Source organism: Euprymna scolopes, chromosome 45 (genome assembly GCF_053919585.1).
Source record: "Euprymna scolopes isolate OS-2025 chromosome 45, ASM5391958v1, whole genome shotgun sequence".
Lineage (NCBI taxonomy): Eukaryota > Metazoa > Mollusca > Cephalopoda > Sepiida > Sepiolidae > Euprymna > Euprymna scolopes.
Genome location: NC_136526.1, coordinates 49,770,375 through 49,792,841, shown reverse-complemented (window position 1 = coordinate 49,792,841; position 22,467 = coordinate 49,770,375). Strand labels below are relative to the sequence as shown.

General features: G+C 32.1%; 1 protein-coding gene and 1 pseudogene across 1 annotated transcript; both read right to left on the bottom strand.

Moving 5' to 3' along the window:
- Positions 1-8,261: 8,261 nt before the first annotated feature.
- Positions 8,262-15,595, bottom strand: LOC145269578 (uncharacterized). The gene has a single exon (XM_080125322.1). The coding sequence runs from the start codon at positions 15,236-15,238 to the stop codon at positions 13,784-13,786; it is 1,455 nt and encodes a 484-aa protein (XP_079981448.1). The 5' UTR covers positions 15,239-15,595; the 3' UTR covers positions 8,262-13,783.
- A 372-nt stretch (positions 15,596-15,967) lies between these two features.
- LOC145269953 (U2 spliceosomal RNA) lies at positions 15,968-16,125 on the bottom strand (annotated as a pseudogene).
- Positions 16,126-22,467: the final 6,342 nt, after the last annotated feature.

Below are 22,467 nucleotides of genomic sequence, written 5' to 3'. Positions count from 1 at the left end.
TGGCCATAAAATGGGTTCTCATTTTAGGTTAAATTATTATAGAAAAGTGATCCCCCGCTTTTTAAAACTAACATTTCTTCATATCTTGGAAACAACTCTTCTGCCGTAATTTAAAAAGTTATTTTCATTTTCAGCGCCTCCGAAAACTTATAAAACTTGTAATTTTAAAGCATTATTCGAGGTGGGAAAGATTTTTCATATTTACCTTCTAAACATAATATTGTTTTATGGAAGGCTAAAAAGTTTGATAAAATGATTAACATTAAATAAATAAGTTTGGAGTTCGATTGAAATATTAATGGAAATAAACTGAACATAAATGTCGTTAAAAAGGGAATTATTTTTGGATTAATGAATGAAATTTAAAAGTGTGTGTTTTCGCTAAAATCAAATGGAACAAAAACATTAACAAAGTAATTGAAGGAATTGATACTTACTCTGAATCAAATACACATAATTTGTTTGCCTTAAACAAACAAAAAAAACGAAGGCTAAAACATATGATTTGAAAAATTAAAATTATTTTTTTTTGGTGGAAAGTCGTATTTAAAGAATCTTTGAATAAACAAAAGCTTTCCTTTCCGTCGATTGAAAGTCGGAAATAGATTTTTTTTTTTAATTATCTCCCCTTCTGTATTCGATTTCGCTCTTCTTTCTCTTTTTTTCTTGGGGGGAGGGGGGATAACTAAGTAGTCGTTTAAACCAAATTTGATTTCCATGTAAACAATCACCTTTAAGAGAACGACTTCTACAAGTTTTAGGATATGTTGAAACCGATTATCGCATTTAAATTTTTTGCAAAAAAATAACTTTTCGGATACTAGGCAATATATTTCCGGTAATCCTTAAGATTCGTTTTCTTTTGTTTACAAAGCCATTTGGCCGAAGTGACGTGCGTGTGCGACATATTTTCAGCTACGGATGACCAAAAATGTATTGAATGAACTTTTTTTTTTTTTTAAAGTTTTATTCAAACAGTCTGGTTTTGAACTTAATGGACTTTATTATTATTATTATTTATTTATTAACTGTTTTAATTTTTGTCAAACAAAAATAGAACTTTTATAATGAAATCTGTATTATGAACTGTTTTCCAAACATCGAAATTTTAAAATTAAAGTTAGTTTTATAGGCACTTCCAAAATGTTGTGTACTACGTCATCAAACTAAACAAAAAGCACGGCGTCATCAGTTCGTGTGTTATTGTAATTTCTATGAAAGAGCATTATTACTATAAAATTTGTTTGCAAATGACGTTATTTTACTATCGTTATTATTTTAGAACGGTAAAATAAGTGCATAAGTTCACAAAAATATAATTTCTCATATATTACGAAAAACAACTAGTCCGTGTTAATGATTTTAATATATAAGAAAAAAGCTCGCAAAGAATTCAAAATGTATACATTAAATGATAAATTTATCAGACATTTCTGAATAAATAAAATATACAATAAAAAAAAAACAATAAAAATGTATAAAAAATAATATAAGACTTACTTACCTTTTGTAAAGCAAATAGATTTTTAATAACGAACTGGACTGACGATAAAATTAATTTTAACCTGTTCTGTTGATACATGTATCTACAAATGCTTGTGCTTACAGGATTCCGTATATTTTTGAAAAGAAGCACAAATTTTGATTTCAACCTCTGTCATTTTAAATAATCAAATCGAAACGAATTTTTTTTTTTGTCGATTTTTCTTTTGCAATTTTTATTATCTCAAGAGTCATATATTATATTATATGAATATATTTTTTATTATTATTGGAAACCTGTTATATAAAAAAAATCGGTTTTAAACTTCATATCGCGTAATATTTGAATTTAATATCATGGATCAAGTAAAGAATAGATACCCTGTAGCAGACGACGCCGCCTGGCGGCGACAAGCGCGCATTTCAACTAACACAGGTGATTCGACCTTGACATTGGCACAAGCACATGTCGTCGGTTGTTTGTAAAAACGTCAAATAGCAAACATGCTCGAATACTCGCCAGCAATTTATATATATATATATAGTGTTATAATGGAATAAATCCAGAGGAAATCCGGGTATGAGAGCTCAATGTGGTAACCAGAGCAATAAGATAAAAATTATAACACGGAAATTACATAATTGTCGATGCAATAATTTATTTCAACCTTATGGTATTTTCAAGCATCTAAATCAGACAATTACATTTTTTATACTGAAAAAAAAGAAAAGAAAAGATCGGGCTTCGACCCTCAAAAAACCAAAGGTGGTGGTAGTAGCAATCAACTTAATACATTTTATAGAGAGGGTGGTAGGGATTTAAAAAAATAAAAATTAAAAATAACAAATAAAAATATTAGATTAGACACTTATAAGCGGCAGCTCGATGTAACCATAGATACACACACACACACTCACACACACACACACACACACGCAACACATACACATACACACACACACACACGCCTCTAAGATGTACGTTCTGACATGTAAATGCCTTGACACGCGTTTACTAACCTAGGAAGAAAGGGGCGAAAGTATACGGATATATAGTGAAAGAAATAGAACAGCGCGTAATGGAAAAAAGAAGAAAAAAAGAGGAAGAAAAGAAGAGGAGACAGTGATCTAATGTTAACTGTCATATTAGTCTAGAAACTCTGAGAAAAGTAAGGGAAATAAACTGGATGTTTGTACACGCGTCCTATAGTTAATTGAGTCATGGAAAGTAGGTCTATTAAAAGATAAATAAATCAATAAAAAAAAAATAAATAAAAAAATAAATAAATAAAAGTAAGAAACTAAAAATAAAAAGAATATTATATATAAACTTTTAAAACTATGTGTATGTCATTATGTAAAAATTAGTTAGAAATAAATATTATCTTATAATTCATTTAAATATTGTATTTGTAATATAATACTATGAATTTAAAAACTTGAGTCTTATGTATTTAATATTTTATATATTTTCATGTAAATAATTTTATTGGTTATTATAGCGGTCGTTGTAATTAATATTTCAATTCTTAATTGATTAAGAAGTGGGAAAATGTAATATTGGCCGCCCCCAATTCGATAGGACGTATCTAGTTTCGGTTAATATATATTTTTATTCACTCCGTACAACAAAATTATTCTCATGCACGCATAAAGAAATAAGTAAAATAATTATATTTTTGTGTTGATTTGTATCAAATCTAATAATATCTAGTTTTAGTATTTGGTCTTTTTGACTTAACTCAGTTTAATAACTAATGCATTATCTACAGAGAAAAATTATTATCTTAAGGCTATCTCATTTATTTATAAGTAATTTGGATAAACCAGGTACTTCGGGAAAAAAAAATATATGCCTAACTTAGATTTCGGACAACAAATCGTAGAGTAGTTATTATCGAGTATATACCGGACAACACTATAATTGCCAGTGGGGTGGGGTAGGATGGTTTATCGTAACTAATCTAGTGGTGTTAGATTCGGTGTCTTTACCATTATAGAATTCTCTGTTCGTCGGATCTAGAGTTATTGGTTATTTTAAATTTACATTTATGTCTACATCTGGCCATCAGTTCATCTCGTTTGTTTAGGAGATTACTGTGTTGGTACTTCAGGGTTCTTATTTTTTCCTCGAGGCATAAACTGCATCTCTGCCTAAAGCCGTTTGGAACGTCCGAATGACATAGGATTGACCATGAAATCACTGGGGATCGATTCTCATTTTTTAATAACCACCATTGTTTAGCTAACTCGGTTTTATTCTTAAGTTCTGGGTTATTGAAAGAATGTTTGTGGTCATAAAAACGTTGTTTCCAGCTTCCGGCGGAGATACCGAAGTAAACTTTTTTGTCCCTGTTATTATCTTCTTGGTGGATCGTGGCCTTATAAACCACGCACTCAACTTTACAATTACCGTCCAGTGGGCAGTTATTTTTCACTTGGCAGTTACATTTGTCTACTGTAGCCTCATTTCTATTAGAGTTGTTTAATATTTTATTATTATGAGTGCTAATTATTCTGTCCATGTTTTTAGTGCACGAGTAACTTATTTTAATTGTTTGTCTATTAAATATCTTCCTAAGTGGATTATTTATGGTAAAATGTTTATCTATTAGGTTCAAAAATACTTTCCCTATGTTTATGTTGGATAGTTGACAGTAAGGGGGATTAAACCATATTATTTTCCGGCCTCTGTTCTTAGATTTATTTTTGTTTTTATTTTCCTTCTTAATATATGTGAGTTTTTCACTGCACCCGCTTATCTCTAGTGCTCTATTGTATAATTTTTTATTTGCTTCAAAAATGTCTTTGTTAGCCGAAAGTTTATTAATCCTAGTGTTAACCGTTTTAGGTATTTGTTTAATTATGCAACTTGGATGGTTAGATCTAGTATTAATATAAGAAGGTGTGTTATTATCTTTATTGAACGGCTTGCATATCCCCTTTCTTAAGTTTAGAGTTATGTCTAGATAATTAACTTCTTTACAATTTGGGGTAATATCTATTTTAAATCCTAGGTATTTGAAGGCTCTTACTAATTTTTTATGTATTTTCGATACCATGGGGCCGTCACTATTAGGGATAACAATTAGTCGATCATCCCTGTATAATCCCACTAAGTTAGGCTCTATAATTCTGCTAATAGTGTACATTCTGCTAATAGTGTTTTTTCTTGTTTGTTTGTTTTTTCGAGATATTTTTTTTCACCATTTATCATTTTGAAATTTTATTCAACAATGAAATGATAAAAAAAAAACTTTTCGTTAAATATATTTAAAAAAATTATTATAAAATATCTATAAAGTCTATTTTTTATGCCTGTAAAAGTTTGTTGAAAGTTCAAATAAAGTTTATAATTTAATCGAAAAAAAACACCTCGTCTTTCTTTCTTTTTTTTTAAATAAAACTAACTTTAATTTTTAAATTTTTATGTTTGAAAAAAAAATCCATAATATATATTTCATTATAAAAGTTCTATTTTTGTTTGATAAAAAGAATAAAACAGTTAATAAATACAAAAAACAACAACAAAAAACAGTCCATTAAGTTCAAATAAAGACTTTTTGAATAAAACTTATATAAAAAAGGTTAATTCTATACGGCTTGAGCTATTTTTTTTTCTTTGTACGTTTTTAATACAATTCAATATTTATTTACAGTGCGATGTATGTCGGTGGTCAGTGAAGGTGAAATCCTTCTAGGCCGAGGCAATTTTTATGCATAATAAAACCACAAGTATAAACAATCAAGATTTAAAAAATATATTATTGGTAAATGTTTCGTTTAGGTCCACCTCCACAATTTTCTTTAAAATGACGACATCTTTAGGTTTTCGACTATGCTGAATACGAAAATCGCATTGAAATGTTGCAGAGATAAGTAGTTATCAAGATAGAAAAAAATGCATTATGCACGGTAATTTTGGCGGATTATTCGGCAGTTAAAAGGAAAACTTGAATTTCAATACTAGATTACCTCCCTTAGATTTAATGATCTGTTGACATAAGCGCTGCTGAGTTGAGGCAGACTTTACACAAGTACCAGCAACGATTCCGTGGTCTCCAGCCAGTTTTTTGCAGCTTGAGTAATCAGCTCGAAATTACCACCATCTGGACTCAACTGCTTATATGCACCGTGCACCGCCAAAACGGGGGATATGTTATTGATCTAGACAAAAATGTCGGGTTTTTTTTTTGTACTTTTGGTGAAATTTTAAAATTCTATTAAAAATAGTATGAAACCTTTTACATTATCCTGCTTTCTATATGATAAAATTCAGGGTTGTATCTTTCTGGGGGGGGGGAAGTTACTCAGAAATAATGGATTTTAATAAATTTAATTTCGTTTTACACAACAACTTGAGTTTTCTGCTATTTCTGGCGGTGCATACGCTTATACAACAAGTGGCACAAATTAAAGTGTCATATAAAACACTGTAAACAGAAGAAATCTCTTACTAAGGAAGCTAACACAAGCAACAATGGATGAATACTTTATGTTAACAAACTTTTTCTCTCTAGTCTCGCATTTGTAAACTGTTCTTTGTTAAATTACCCTGACATTAATAACTTCTTCAGTTTCGAAGGATTTCTTCAGTCACTAGAAGCTCCCAGCAATAAATTTCCAACCAAGCAATATTATTTTTCCACGTGAATGATGTTCCCGAATTTTTGTATTATAAAATATACACACTTCACAGCATCATTAATATACCCCAATCTTTTTTTTTTATTTCGCCCACATGGGAAGACACCGCACATTCAAGGACTGTGAATTGCACCTATAGCACACACAAACATGATACTTTTCTCGTTAATAAAAATTGTTATTTTAAATGTTTGTAATTGTTCCCGAATCATAGCTATTTGCTTATGTATTTTTTCCTTGCTAGAGAAAGGTGTTTTAACACATGTTCTCGACTTTATCATGAATTCAGAAACCGGTCAGTCCATCTTCCGTCTACAGCTTCAAACAAAAAACGATTGATAAAATATATGATTAAAAAATTCAAAATGTAATTTTTCTGGCAAGTAGTATTTCAAGAAGAAATAAAACTTTCTCTTTCATTGGTTGTAAACAGGAAATAGAAGTACCTAAAATTATTTAATACTGTAACAAAAAAGAATCTCGTAAAATTTTGGCAAACTTCAAGAATTAGATGGAGTTATATCCCCTGCATCCTACTTTTTCATTGCAAACTTCAATACAGGTTTAAACCAGTCGATAGAGCAATATTTATCTATATATTACTGCGATAGTTCAAAAATATTAAGTAAGGTGTTCGTAGGCTCATTTTTCTTTTTTTTTCATAGAATTGTGCGTTTGTTATTATAGATTTTTTTTTACTATTTCAATTTGAATTGTTTCTGATTTTGTGTCATTCTGAGATGATTGTTGTTTGGCTCGCTCTTCTTTATTAATAGTTATATGTATATTTAGGCAGCATTTTTTCTCTGTGGCATATTTCATTAAATAAAATAGTTTCGAAAAAATAATTATGAAAAAGATCGGAGGGGTTATCGACCGTTCTAGCCAAGGAAGGAACAAGTGAACTTACCTTAGTTGCGGAAGAATTGCCCCTTCCGCGACACACAGTCTGTTAATTGTATCAATCGCCAACTAGGTAGTCCAATCAATACAATCCTTGAAGTGTCAATAAAACCCTTAAGGTTCAATAATAACAAGTCAATATGAAGAATATGGAAGAAGTCAAAAAAGGACGTCCAAACAATTTCAGATCCAAAGAAAAAGGAAAAACAACCACAGATGGTGAGTATTCTCCCCAATATATGCAGAAGTATCATGTGACCAATGATCACATGATCCAAGGGAAAGCCTTTAAAAATGGTCAAATAACAACAACGTCATTTCCTTTTGTTAATAATAAGGCAAGTACACAAATTCATTTCCTCCAACAATCGCTAACCTCTTCAATTTCTTTCACACACTCCCCAAAGGATAAGGAAAAAAAATTAAGTAGAAATAAGAACACGCAAAAGGTCAATAAACGTATCAATATATATTGTTTCATTTTTTTTTTCATATATATATATATATATGTGTGTGTGTGTGTGTAAATTAATCAAAGAAATCCTAGACTATTCTGGGAGAAGTCTAGGCCTTCCTTGGCGCCGTCTCTAAGGGGCGTAACCTTGACATTACCATTTCTGCCTTACAGGAGGGGGGATTGAATTCTCACACACTTAAAATGGCACCAGTTGTCACAATTATCACAGCAGATCATAGCTTCATTACCCTGTGGAGAACTACATATGCGACAAGGCCAGATCGCTTCTGCCTCCGGAGGGGGAGTGCTAAGACCGTCCATAGGCTCATCAACAGAAGACGGCAAGGCTTGAACAGGATTATCCCTGTAAGACAACAATTCCAGAGGAAAGAGGTTCTTTAGTGAGTGAACCTGTATTGCGCCACATCCTTGCTTGATTTTTGCCGTCCTAACTACTCCATCCTCTCCGCTAAATGTTTCCAAAACAATCCCAAGAACCGAAGGATAAATCAGGGAAAATTGAATCAAACTGGTTTGGAGCAATTTATATTTTTTTCTTTTGAGGATTTAAAAGTACTCGGACATGATAAATATGGCGATTACATCAGCCAGTTCCCGCTAGAAATGAAGACTGTTATTACGAAGTTGGAAATGATTGAAATTACAATAGTAAAAAAAACGTCCATTTTATTTATTATTTATATATATATATATATATATATATATATATATATATATATATATATATACACACACCATCATGAGTTAGAAATTCAGGAAAGTAATCAGACATTAGTGTCTTTATAATGTTCCAATTTCGGCAGATACAAATGAAAACCAAAATAGACGCTGGTTCCTGTACGTTACTGTGTACAGTGTCAAAATATTCTCGTTTTAATGCCTATTTTTACCATTTTATTGCCTATCAATAATTTTAAAGCTCAATATTATCAGTTGCATGACGAGTTGGTTAATGACAATTACCTTGTTTTTCTTTGTAGTTTATAGTTTACATTTTTTTACTATATGCCGTACACGTGTTTCCTAATTGTAGCATATGATCTTTTATAGCAAGATATTTGCATTTTTTCTGCAGATCTAAGCCTTAAATCTTAGCTGTATATTTTACTTTTGGACATTCTTCCCAGCTATGAAGAGCATATTTATCGAGGCAAAAACTTTATTCCAATGTCTTTAAGAAAAAAAAACATAATAGCAAAAAAGTCTATATTTCATAAAGCAATGATGGATTAAGACTAGATTAATTATCCCAATTGTATGTAGAGGAACGGATTATACAGGAGATAAACATTTTTTCAAATCAGTTTTGTCTGAGGAAAATGTTTCATCAAATCAAAATAATCAAACGAGTACTTTTCAATCCTAAAAGTGTAGCAGCAATGACAACAATTGAAAGTTCTGCAACACAGAACTAGAGTGTGTGGGCCACCTGACATTTAGTTGTAAGTTCTTGTTATAAGGACAGCTACTATATAATACGACATAATAAATGGTGTTAATAGCTACGATATGTAAGAAGTTGAATATCGAATGAAAGCAGTGAGCTCTTTGGACATATGCTAGAAAGAACGGTTGGAAATAAGTTACACACCATCCACCCTTGCAAATTCTTAGCATACAGATGAAAACAAATCATGAAAGAAAACAAAATAAAATATTCTCCATGCATAATTAATCATAAAAAACGTGACCTACAACTAATTATTCACTTTTTTGAGTTTATTATACAATTAATGAATGATACGTACAAGTATTGCACTACATTTTTATAAGAGTAAAAACGAAAGGAAATAATAGAACACGTACTTGCAACTAGAGGGATATGAAAAACTGTACATCTAAAGTTACATTGTAAATTATGTAAATATTTTATGAGAATGTGCTTCTTTAGCATCAGCAAATTTGATTTGTCTGAAGAGGAAGAGCTACATATTTTACTGAAATGTAGTTTCTATTGAGTATGTGGTTCACTTTGCTTCAACATTGTGTATCTATGGAAAATGTAATCGATGATACCCTAAGAATGTATTTTTGTTTGCCATGTGTACATATGCAAAATGTTTGATTTATTTTAAAAAGTATACAAAAATAAGAAATTATCAAGTTTTTTTTTTCAAATATGTGTTCATGTGTGTTGCAATGTACGTTGTTTCTTAAAGAGTTGTCGCAAATTATGCAGGATTATTGTTTCTCTGTTTTTTATAAATTTTCTACTCAGTTTGTTCAAGCTGGAAATAGGGCTTCCAACCAGATGCAACACATTCATCTACAGATTCATATATTCCAACCGAAAGATCTTTTTAAAGTTCTTATTACCCTTTAGAATTTTTTGAATCTCCTTTGCACTTAGTTCACTGACTATATTTCCAAGATAGTTGTTGAAATACTTTCCCTTCAGTTTAGTTGCTTGTATAATTACTGAAACACTCGAGATCTTCCGAAGATTCCAGTTTCTTTGTAACAGACAAACTTGGTATTTCGTCATATTTTCCCTTTCAGTTTTGTTTTACCAAACATCATGGGAAAACTACCTTCTATTTTCGTAGCTTCTTTCTCATTCTTGTCGCATATTACCCCATCAGATTCTTTAGCTCCAATGTTTAGGTACAAAACCCTAGAGACTTAATACTCATAGTAAATAGTGTATGACTTATTTGCAATTGTTCTTTCTGGTGAATCTTCCCAGGACTTGCTGCTACATTTGATATTCAACATTTTACTAATTGTTCAATGGAGATTATTACGCATTCAATTATGTTGGATCATATAGTAGCCAGCTCACGACAGAACCATAGTTAAATGTCAGGTGGTTTATACCCTCTACTTCTGTGTGGCAGACCCTGCACTTTTTGTCATTGCTTAGATTAGTATTTTTCTTAACCACATGGGTCATCATGCCTTAATCTTGGACAGCTATTATTATTTTTATAGTTGAGTCTTTATCTATAAAGTCTTGCGTGTAATTCATCCCGATAATACTTGGCGCGTTGTTGGTTAGCTTTTTCTTCCAGTTTTTCACAAAGGAAGTTTTTGGTCTATTTTGTCGACTTCTTTGGACTATTTCAGTAGCAGACTTGGTCTCCGATTCCGTCTCATTTGTAAAGCAGTAATTCTATTAATTCTTGGTCAGTTTTATGATGGAAGTGTGTCTGCTAGCTCTTGTTTCCTATGTTGAAAATTTTGAAGTGCGATTCTGGAAACTCATCAAATATTGTCTGGTGCTATTGAATGCTACACGATGCTGATGACTTGTCTGGTCCTTTTGTTGTAAAAGAAGATCACTCTTCACAAGAATATGGCTTCTCTCTTTTTTTTAAAATTTTCTTCCTTTGAAGATTGTACTTCTGGGTATGGAGCAGCCAACCCAGCTGGCAACATTGCCCTGCTTTTTGTTGAAACCAACCGAGAGCTCTTTTTATTATCCTCGCTGTTCACTTTAGTGAAATTGTCTGGACCTCTTTTGCTCTTGGTTCACCAGGAATATTAGTTAGGAAGGACTTCAGGTTCAGTATGTATTCGCATATCTCATAGCATACTGTGTTTCATTCTACAGAATAAACTTTTTACACACAATCCCAGAACTTTCTACAGGAATCTAATAAGAGAAGAAATTAAAATCCGAGATCCCCCATGTAAACAGGAATTAGACGATTACTGGAGACCCTTATTTGAAAAAGAGGAAGTACATAACGAAGAGACCCAGTTGATCGAGGATATTATCACTGCAAATAAAAACAAGAGAAATGCCAGAGCCAGAAATAACGCCAGATAAAATAAGATCAAAACTGGAAAGAGCTTCAAATCACAAGAAACCTGACATCAACAACATATCTAACTTCTGGTTGAAACGGCTAATAGCATTGCATGATCATTATAGCAGATGTTTCATCAGACTGTTAAAACCTCATGAAGCGCCACCATCATGTCTATTAAAAGGCGATACAAGCTTAATAGTTAAAGCCACAGAAACTAAAAACCCCAGCAAATATCGCCCAATATGCTGCATAACCATGATTACAAGCTATTCACTGGATTAATAGCTGACAGCATATATGAACATCTTTCATCCGGAGATTATCTTGAGGAGGAACAAACAGGACGTAGGAAAAACTGCCTGGGCACCAAAGATCAATTGCTCATCAATAAAACCATTTTGGAAGATTGCAGGAAAAGAAAAAGAAATCTAAATATGGCATGGATATATTGTCAGAAAGCATTTGATAGTGTAACCCAGTCGTGGATACTAAAATTCCTCGAATTATACAAAATCCAGCCGACCATACGAAAAAGTATAGCTGCCCAAATGAAGGAGTTGCAAACATCCATTACCTTAAACACTAGCGGGGGAATGATATTGATTCCAAATATAAAAATAAAAAAGGAATCATCCAAGGAGACAGCTTATCTCCTCTACTCTTTTGCTTAGCAATTGATCCTCTAAGTAAGCTTCTAAAGAACTGCCAAGGTGCTTATAATCTAAGCTACAGCCGCCAAAGAGAATCCTCCAAGGTAATAAACCGTTTATTTTTCATGGATGATCTTAAGCTGTATGCTAGCTCGGATAAGGATTTAGATCATCTACTAAAAATTGTGCACATTTTTTCCCATGACATAAAATATGAAGCTCGGGCTGGATAAGTGTGCTAAACGTACTCTGAAAGCTGGCAAGAAGATATCTACTGAAAACATCCAGCACAATGAAAATAGTGAAATCAGAGAACTGGATGAACAGGAAACATACAAATACCTCGGCATTGATGAAAATGAGTCCATCCAGCATTCCAAGATGAGAGAGAAACAAAGCCAATAATATTTACGCCTGGTAAGAAAAATCTGCAAAACTGAAATCACAAACAAGAACAAAGTTACAGCAATTAACCAACTTGCCATGCCAGTATAAACTTATCGTTTTGGCATTATTGACTGGTCTCAAAAAGACATAAATTGGCTTGACACAAAGACAAGGAAAATGTTAACCTTGTACCGAGTTATTTATCGAAATCAGTGCATGCCTCGTTTGTATCTACCCAGGCGAGGAGGTATGGGATTCTCGGAAGTCAATCATCAACACAGAGCCACAATCGTCAGCATAGGTCAGTACATAAGTTCCTGTAACACCAAGCTGATGAAAATTAAAGACCATTATGAGAACCGAGCAATAGTACAACATCTATAATACAACTTCCCACTCATTTTGGAAAGGATTGCCTTACAAATGATGTAGAGAACACAAACAAGCCTGCCACTGACATAGCCCAGAAAAGTCGGAAAAAATACACTAGCCAGTCCCATAGTGTTAAAACAGAAAAATGGATCAACCATAAACGGGCAAAATACCTACTGACTGAATTATCCCAAAAATATATCAATATGGATGGTTCCCTGGACTGGCTCAAAAGAGGATCCCTCAATTACGACCAATAGAGGTTGATATTGGCTGCACAAGACGAGGGCCTCATGACAAACGCCTTCAAAAAGATGAGTGGTCTAAGCAACAATCATAAATTCAGGTTCTATAGCACAGAGGTTGAGAGTGTGGGCCACCTGATTTCTAGTTTCAAAGTCCTACTTGGAGATGGTTATTATACAGATCGCCATAACGGAGTTTGAAAATACCTTCACTGGAAAATATGTAAGAAACTCAATATTCAGTGTAGTAAAAAATCCTGGAAAACTATACCCGAACGTACAGTAGGGAATGACTATATAATACCTACTGGTGCATAGCTAGAAAATGCAGCTGTTAAACCAGATATAGTGATTTGGGACAGAGCAAACAAAAAAGCGACCATAATAGAGGTCAGTGTAACCAATGATACAGGGCTTAACAGAGCTGAGAGGGAAAAGATAACATAGTATCAGGGACTTATGTATGATATGAAACGAAATTGGAAATTAAAAGACGTTTCAATTATACCAGTCATCATAGGAGCAACTGGACTTATGAAAAAGAACTTTAAAAATTACATAGCAAGCATAGCCGGTGAACCAAGTGCAAGTGAAATACAAACGATTTCACTGAAAGGGACGGCTAGAATCCTGAAAAGACCTCTTGGTTGGACTCACTAAAATAGGGGTAAATGTCAGATACCTGGTTGGATGTCCCCTCCCCTAGAAGAAAAAGGTTAAGAAAAATGAACAAAAACAGGATGAGCCACGAATTACACAAGGATATGGTTTCTTTCTGGTATGTGTTCGCATATGTTGCTACATATGTGATTTTTGTATATGCTGCAAGATACTTTCTTTATGTGTAAAAGAAGAGGTACATATTTAACAAGAATATGGTTTCTCTCCAGTATGTTTTCGCCTATGTTTCATCATACTTTGTTTCGTTGTAAAAACAGAGGCACATATTTCACAAGCATATGGCTTCTCTCCAGTATGTGTTCGCATATGTTTCAACATATTGCATTTCTGTGTAAAATAAGATCTACATACTTCACAAAAATATGGCTTCTCTCCAGTATGTATTCGAATATGCTGCAACATACTTTGTTTCATTGTAAAAGAAGAGCCACATACTTGACAAGAATATGGTTTTTCTCCAGTATGTGTTCGCATGTGTTTCAACATGCTTTCTTTCTGTGCAAAAGTAGAGCCACATACTTCACAGGAATATGGTTTCTCTCCAGTATGTGTTCGCATATGTTGCAACATATTTTGTTTATGTGTAAAAGAAGAGCCACATATTTCACAAGAATATGGCTTCTCTCCAGTGTGTGTTCGCATGTGTTGCAACATACTTTGTTTCGTTGTAAAAGACGAACCACATACTTCACAAGAATATGGTTTCTCTCCAGTATGTGTTCGCATGTGTTTCAACATACTTTGCTTTGTTGTAAAAGAAGAGCCACATACTTCACAAGAATATGGTTTCTCTCCAGTATGAGTTCGCATATGTTGCAACATGTTTGCTTTCCTTGCAAATGAAGATCCACATATTTCACAAGGATATGGTTTCTCTCCAGTATGTGTTCGCACGTGTTGCAACATATTTTGTTTTGTTGTAAAAGAAGAGCTACATACTTCGCAAGAATAAGGTATCTCTCCAGTGTGTTTTCGCATATGCTGCAACATATTTTGTTTCTGTGTAAAAGAAGAGCCACATATTTCACAAGAATATGGCTTCTCTCCAGTGTGTGTTCGCATGTGTTTTAACATATTTTGTTTCGTGGTAAAAGACGAACCACATACTTCACAAGAATATGGTTTCTCTCCAGTATGTGTCCGCATGTGTTTCAACATTTTTTGCTTTGTTATAAAAGAAGAGCCACATACTTCACAAGAATATGGTTTCTCTCCAGTATGAGTTCGCGTATGTTGCAACATGTTTGCTTTCCTTGCAAATGAAGATCCACATATTTCACAAGGATATGGTTTCTCTCCAGTATGTGTTCGCATATGTTGCAACATACTTTGTTTTGTTGTAAAAGAAGAGCCACATATTTCACAAGGATATGGTTTCTCTCCAGTATGTGTTCGCATATGTTGCAACATACTTTGTTTTGTTGTAAAAGAAGAGCCACACACTTCACAAGAATATGGTTTCTCTCCAGTGTGTGTTCGCATATGTTGCAACATACTTTGTTTTGTTGTAAAAGAAGAGCCACATATTTCACAAGAATATTGTTTCTCTCCAGTGTGTGTTTGCATGTGTTGCATAATATTTTTTCTCTTAAAAAAAACAAGGATATATGTATAACATATATAGTTTCTCTCATGCATGCATACACATGTCTGGCAATATATTTACTTATTTGTACAAGAATATGGTTTGCATATAAATTTTTCTTATTTGCTACAAAGAACAATATATTCTGAAGTATTGGATTTCAAGCTTATTTTAAAACATGTATTATTTGATATTATTTTAGTACAGTTTATGTGAGAAATTGAATACACTTAACAAGGAAACGTTTTCTTCAATATATCATAAGATGTAATTTGACGAAAGGAAACACATATTATTCACATTGATTAGAGGATTTAGAGAAAATTTTTTAAATATATTTTGTAATGCAGTTCCATGTTTCATGTAAATCCATTCAAATCCAATAATATTCGTTGTTCTCATAAATGAATGATATCCTGCAAAATAGCAATGAATTAAAAGATAAGTTTCAAGAAAAGATAATAATTTCATACATATTCTGCAAAATCAATACAATTAAAAACTATTTTTAAATGCACCATCACATTTTATAAGAAATAAATATACTCCTGTCTGTAGCCATTTTGTGAGTAAATATATCTCTGCAATATTCGTACCATTTAATTGCAGATTTACACAAAATTGCATTTGAAGTAACTGCAGATGTTACCGATATTTGGCATACAAAATAAAAAATATGATAATAATACTAACAAACTAAGATGTGACCCTTAAAAAAGGTCCCACACCTTATTGAAAATGGTACCTATTTACTATGCCTCCCCACGGGACAGAGTTAGACACCAGGGTCGTTTTTTAATGTGGAGAAAAGGTACAAAAATGAAAATTGTCTCAGTCGTGAAGAATCTCTCCTCCACTGAAAAAGAACAAGAAATAGAAATGCAGCATCACAAGAACAGATACTACACTTTGATCTTGACCAAAAGGCCAAGAATGCAATGGAAAATGATTTTATTAATTCTTTAGCTTTACAATATTGTTCAGCAGATTCCTTGAAACAATTTTTAATAAATCAGATCATGGGGATTCTGATGAAGTAGCCATTATAAGAACTTCATAGTGCTAATAACACAAAAATTGTTGGGAAATGTTAGGTCATGTGGCGTCTCATGAATACCTGTTTCTTGGAAAGAGAGTGTGTGTGTGTGTGTGTCGGGTTGGATGGGGGTAACATTTACAAAAATACTATTTAATTTAATTTAAAACATCTCTGAAAAAGTCGTAATTCACAAAATAGTGACGGGGGAGCAGACCGAACTTCTCCCCCAAATAAAAAAAGAATCGCCAAATAATAAATATAAAAACTAATAATCAAAGGGAGATGAGGGCATTAGGGGAATAATAATAATAATAATAATAATAATAATAATAGTAATAATAGACGCCTATAAATATTTGGGAGCTCAGGAAGCAGACACCATCAAGTCAACAGAAATGAAAGAAAGAATTGGAAAGGAATACATCAGAAGATCAAGAAAAACCCCTGGAAACAAAATTATATCGCAGAAACCTATTAAAAGGTATAAATATCTGAGCACTATCACTAATAAGATATTCTGGACCGTTCATAGGATGGACTACAGAAGAACTGAGACAGCTCAATCAGAACACCAGGAAATTCATGACCATGCACAATGCACTACACCCAAAGGAGGATGTTGATCGACTCTATGTGAAAAAGAAAAATGGCGGGAGAGGGCTGGTTTGTATAGAAGACTGTGTGTGAATTGCACAAACAAAAACAACTAGAAACATACATGATTGTGCAGAGACAAAGAATAAGACAAAACAAGAACAATGGGAAGAGAAACAGCGACATGAAAGATTCATAAGAATGACAAAAGATGAGACTAACAAAAACACTTGGACATGGATGAGAAAAGAACACATTAACTTAAAAACTGAATATCTAATAACTGCAGTACAAGCTAACTCAATAAAAACAAACCACATTAAAGCAAAAATCAACAAAACACAAGAAAACAGCAAATGCAGATTGTGTAGATTCAGAGACAAAATGATAAACCATATAGTAAGTGAATGCAGCAAACTGGCCCAATAGGAATACAAAACTGGGCACAACCAAGTGACGTGTGCAGTATACTGGGAATTAAGCAAACAACTGCATCGTGAATGCACAGACAAGTGGTACAAGTATAAGCTGGCAAAGTACTTGAAAATGAAAATCACAAATCCTATGGGACATGGCCATACAAAGAGATAAACCCATTCAAGCAAGAGAGCCAGATGTCATAATAATTAACAGGAAAGAGAAGTCCTATCAAATCATGGAATTTGCTGTTTCAGCTGAGCAGAGGGTGAATATCAAAGAAAAGGATAAACTGGGCAATTACACAGAGCTAGCCAGAAAGCTGAAAGGAATATGGATGATGAAGAAAATCAAGATAATACCTATGGGAGAATTTGGAATCAGAGGAATGAATGGAAAGATACAATGAATAACAATAATGAAAACAGTTGAAATATTAAGGAAAACCCTTGCATCTGGAGATTAATACACATGAGTCTCATGCGCAGGCCGGACAAACTGCTGCAGAGGCAAAACATGAAGAAGCATTACATGGAACCTAGTACATTGAAGCTGCATATCTATAAGTTGTCTACCCCTCCCTTATCCCTTCCCATTGCCTCACCCCCCCAATGAGTGATGTCAAATAGTTAAGAAAGGTCAAGGTGGAAGGTAAAACCAACAAACAAGCACTGCCCAGACCTCTGCTTGACTATATTGAAGAGAACTGGGACCCTGAGGAGGCTTATTGCCACTCAGATTTCAGTGGAGACCAATGGCCGCTGCCAGCAAATCAATGGCAACCAGCTGTTGCGATAATGCAAATATATTTGCTAATGTTATCGAAAGAGGTGAAGAGAACTGGAAATCTGGGGAGACTTGTTGTAACCCAGCTTCCAGGGAACACCACAGGTTATTTTTAAGGAGAGATCTTTGATGACCTTCTGAAAGCTCATTGTGAGCCAATAATTATGATGGCGATGGTGGTGGTGGTTAAAAGTAAATCAAATAATGATGGGTGCGAGGGCAGACTTAAATTTTCCAAAATTAAAAAAAAAATCACAAATTATTAATAATAATAATAATAATAATAATAATAATAATAATAATAGTGGGGGAGGGGGGTGTAGAATGAAGGATTCAACGTCAAATGCAAGTTCAAGAAATGGGGGATAAATTTACTAGAATATTGTATGTGTAATTGAACCCCTTTCAAATCTTTTTTTCATTTAATTTTTATAATCTGATAGCTTAGCGTTCAATCGATATTAATCCACAGAAATAGTTGAAAGAAGAAAGGAACACATTGTATGGGGGCGTGAATGTTTAGCAGTGTCAGAAAACGCAATTAACAATCCGTGATAAAAAATTGACTAATTTGACATCCTAACTTTCGAAGCTTACAACTACTTGAAAAATGTAATTCAAACCCTAATTGTTTTTTTTTTACTTAAAGGAGCAAAGACTAACTTTTAAAAAAATATATATAACTGGTTTAATAGCAAATTATGCAATATTTTTTTAAAAATCAGTTTTCTTTTTAGAAGATTTAAAGAAAATCAACGAATTTTAACGTATTCTGATAAAATATGTATATATATACATTCCAAAAATCACTTACCTATAAAAAACAACTATTCAATGGGTTCTTCCATTCTTCATTGTTAAGAATTTATCCATATTCATATTTTATATTCCATGTCCTTTTTAAATAAAATACTTTTTTATGCATGGATTAAAAAAACGCACTATCAGATGTTTTTCACAATTGAAATAAAGGGAGACACATGTCTGCTTTTCTTCTAATTGAAATTAATGTCTCTTTCTATTGCATGATGCAAACGAAAGTTACTAAATATAGGCCACCATAGTTGAAAATAATCCCATTTCACTCATCAGTTTTTGCCGATAAAAAAAACAGTCAAGCAATTTTTTATTTTTTTAATTCTCTTAAAGAAATACATGAGTTTTTTTATTTAATATATTTTTCTTCTTTATCGAGTGAATTTTTTTAAATATCTAGAAAAAACATTGAATGAAATAGAAAAAAATGTTGTAATTCTACGAAATTTTCTGAACAATATAACAAGATTGTAAGGTTTCACTTAAAAAAAAATTCAACGTAATTTAAAAAAGGTTTGTAACTTTGGACTTTTCAGGAAAATTTGCAAATAAATGTTCTATTTCTGTTTTAAATTAGCTTATTTTATTTATTGATCTTTTAGCTTCAGTTTATGATATATAAATTTGAGGTGAGAAATTAATTATCTTCATTTTAATAGAAATTTCAAAATGGGGGGGGTGAATTTAAAAAAAACGACTGTCTATAATATTATATTCAATTAATTGGAAAGAACATAAAATGTCACATTGAAACTGAAAATATCTTAAAAATTGAACCAATAGAAAAATTTGGATAGATTTTTAAAGTGAAAAAATTGAAAAAAATTTACCTCGTAAAATTCAATTGATTTCATGTGTATAAAAATGGCTGCATGCACGTGTGCAGGAACTTTGTAAACACTGTTTAAAAAAAAATATTTCTATTATTTGTTAAACAACTTTAATAGTTTATTTTGGAAACATATTCCATAAAGAAAATAAACAACCCACTTTAAAAAGAGGAATTACGAGTTTTTTATATTTTATGAGCAGTTTTGTGTTAGGTGTGTCAAAAATTCCCAAAAAATTCTGATACACCTAGTGAATGTTAACGTGAACTGAGAATAGTTACAAAATACATCCTATGTGAAGAACGGCTTTCTAAATAATGTTATTATTTTAGCGTGCAAGTCAAATAGTGCATAAGTACCAAAAAATCTATTAACTTATAAGATTTTCAAATGTTCTGAACTTCAGGTGAATTTTTATTCATACATTTTTCATAAAATATATTTAGGGAAATATTTTTTTATTCAACATTTTTCTTAAAAACAAAACAAAGATATTTGTAAAGCCGTTTACTTGTAATATTAACATTTTGTTTGATTCGAATATAATTTCTATTTAAGTAATTAATATACAATATACATATGGCAAGTGAAATGATTCTATTTCATATTGAAACTTTAAAATCTTTCTTAACGCAAATAGATCACAAATAAGTAGATAAATCAAATTTTTTTATCATTATTAATTTTCCATTTGTATTGTATTTAAATGAATTTAATTGTTAAGTAAGACATTCTTTTAAAATACAATATTACATATAATGAAATACATGATTGGATATTTTAATGAGAAAACAACGTAACATTTTTCTAAATGCTAAATATGACGACTCTTTCCACCCTCGAAAAATCCTTAAAAATTACCACTTTTAAAGGATTTTTGGGGCGTAGGAAATTAAAGCAAACCAGTAGTCTCTAAGCTATGAAGAAATGTTAGTTTAGATAATAATTTAACGTAAAGTGAGAACCCACTTGATGTACACATTTTGGGGTGGGAAAGCCAGCTCTCTTTCCACCAACAGCCGCCACAACACCTATCATCCGACCACCCCCACCACCACCACATGTAAGCAGAATTTTTGTGAAATATTAAACGATTCTTTTGCTCGGTTAATGTTGGAAAGTTACGGAAACGGTTCTTCTGATCGGTTGATGCCGGCACGTTACTCACGTTAAAACGGTTAATTAAGCTGCAGAAACGCCTGTTAAAATCTATACAAGTTCTATAATTGAATACCCCCCTACAAAAAAAAAAACGAAAAACATAAACGGGTAGCCCCCTCCACTCCCTCCAAAAAAAATGGGTGCATTTCTTCATATCTTGTAAACTACTTGTTTGCTTGAATTTGAAATTCATTAGTGTAATTTTAAAGGATTTTCCAAGGTTGTAAAAAAAGTACCCCCCAACCCATCCTAAAAAACGTGGCCATAAAATGGGTTCTCATTTTAGGTTAAATTATTATAGAAAAGTGATCCCCCGCTTTTTAAAACTAACATTTCTTCATATCTTGGAAACAACTCTTCTGCCGTAATTTAAAAAGTTATTTTCATTTTCAGCGCCTCCGAAAACTTATAAAACTTGTAATTTTAAAGCATTATTCGAGGTGGGAAAGATTTTTCATATTTACCTTCTAAACATAATATTGTTTTATGGAAGGCTAAAAAGTTTGATAAAATGATTAACATTAAATAAATAAGTTTGGAGTTCGATTGAAATATTAATGGAAATAAACTGAACATAAATGTCGTTAAAAAGGGAATTATTTTTGGATTAATGAATGAAATTTAAAAGTGTGTGTTTTCGCTAAAATCAAATGGAACAAAAACATTAACAAAGTAATTGAAGGAATTGATACTTACTCTGAATCAAATACACATAATTTGTTTGCCTTAAACAAACAAAAAAAACGAAGGCTAAAACATATGATTTGAAAAATTAAAATTATTTTTTTTTGGTGGAAAGTCGTATTTAAAGAATCTTTGAATAAACAAAAGCTTTCCTTTCCGTCGATTGAAAGTCGGAAATAGATTTTTTTTTTTAATTATCTCCCCTTCTGTATTCGATTTCGCTCTTCTTTCTCTTTTTTTCTTGGGGGGAGGGGGGATAACTAAGTAGTCGTTTAAACCAAATTTGATTTCCATGTAAACAATCACCTTTAAGAGAACGACTTCTACAAGTTTTAGGATATGTTGAAACCGATTATCGCATTTAAATTTTTTGCAAAAAAATAACTTTTCGGATACTAGGCAATATATTTCCGGTAATCCTTAAGATTCGTTTTCTTTTGTTTACAAAGCCATTTGGCCGAAGTGACGTGCGTGTGCGACATATTTTCAGCTACGGATGACCAAAAATGTATTGAATGAACTTTTTTTTTTTTTTAAAGTTTTATTCAAACAGTCTGGTTTTGAACTTAATGGACTTTATTATTATTATTATTTATTTATTAACTGTTTTAATTTTTGTCAAACAAAAATAGAACTTTTATAATGAAATCTGTATTATGAACTGTTTTCCAAACATCGAAATTTTAAAATTAAAGTTAGTTTTATAGGCACTTCCAAAATGTTGTGTACTACGTCATCAAACTAAACAAAAAGCACGGCGTCATCAGTTCGTGTGTTATTGTAATTTCTATGAAAGAGCATTATTACTATAAAATTTGTTTGCAAATGACGTTATTTTACTATCGTTATTATTTTAGAACGGTAAAATAAGTGCATAAGTTCACAAAAATATAATTTCTCATATATTACGAAAAACAACTAGTCCGTGTTAATGATTTTAATATATAAGAAAAAA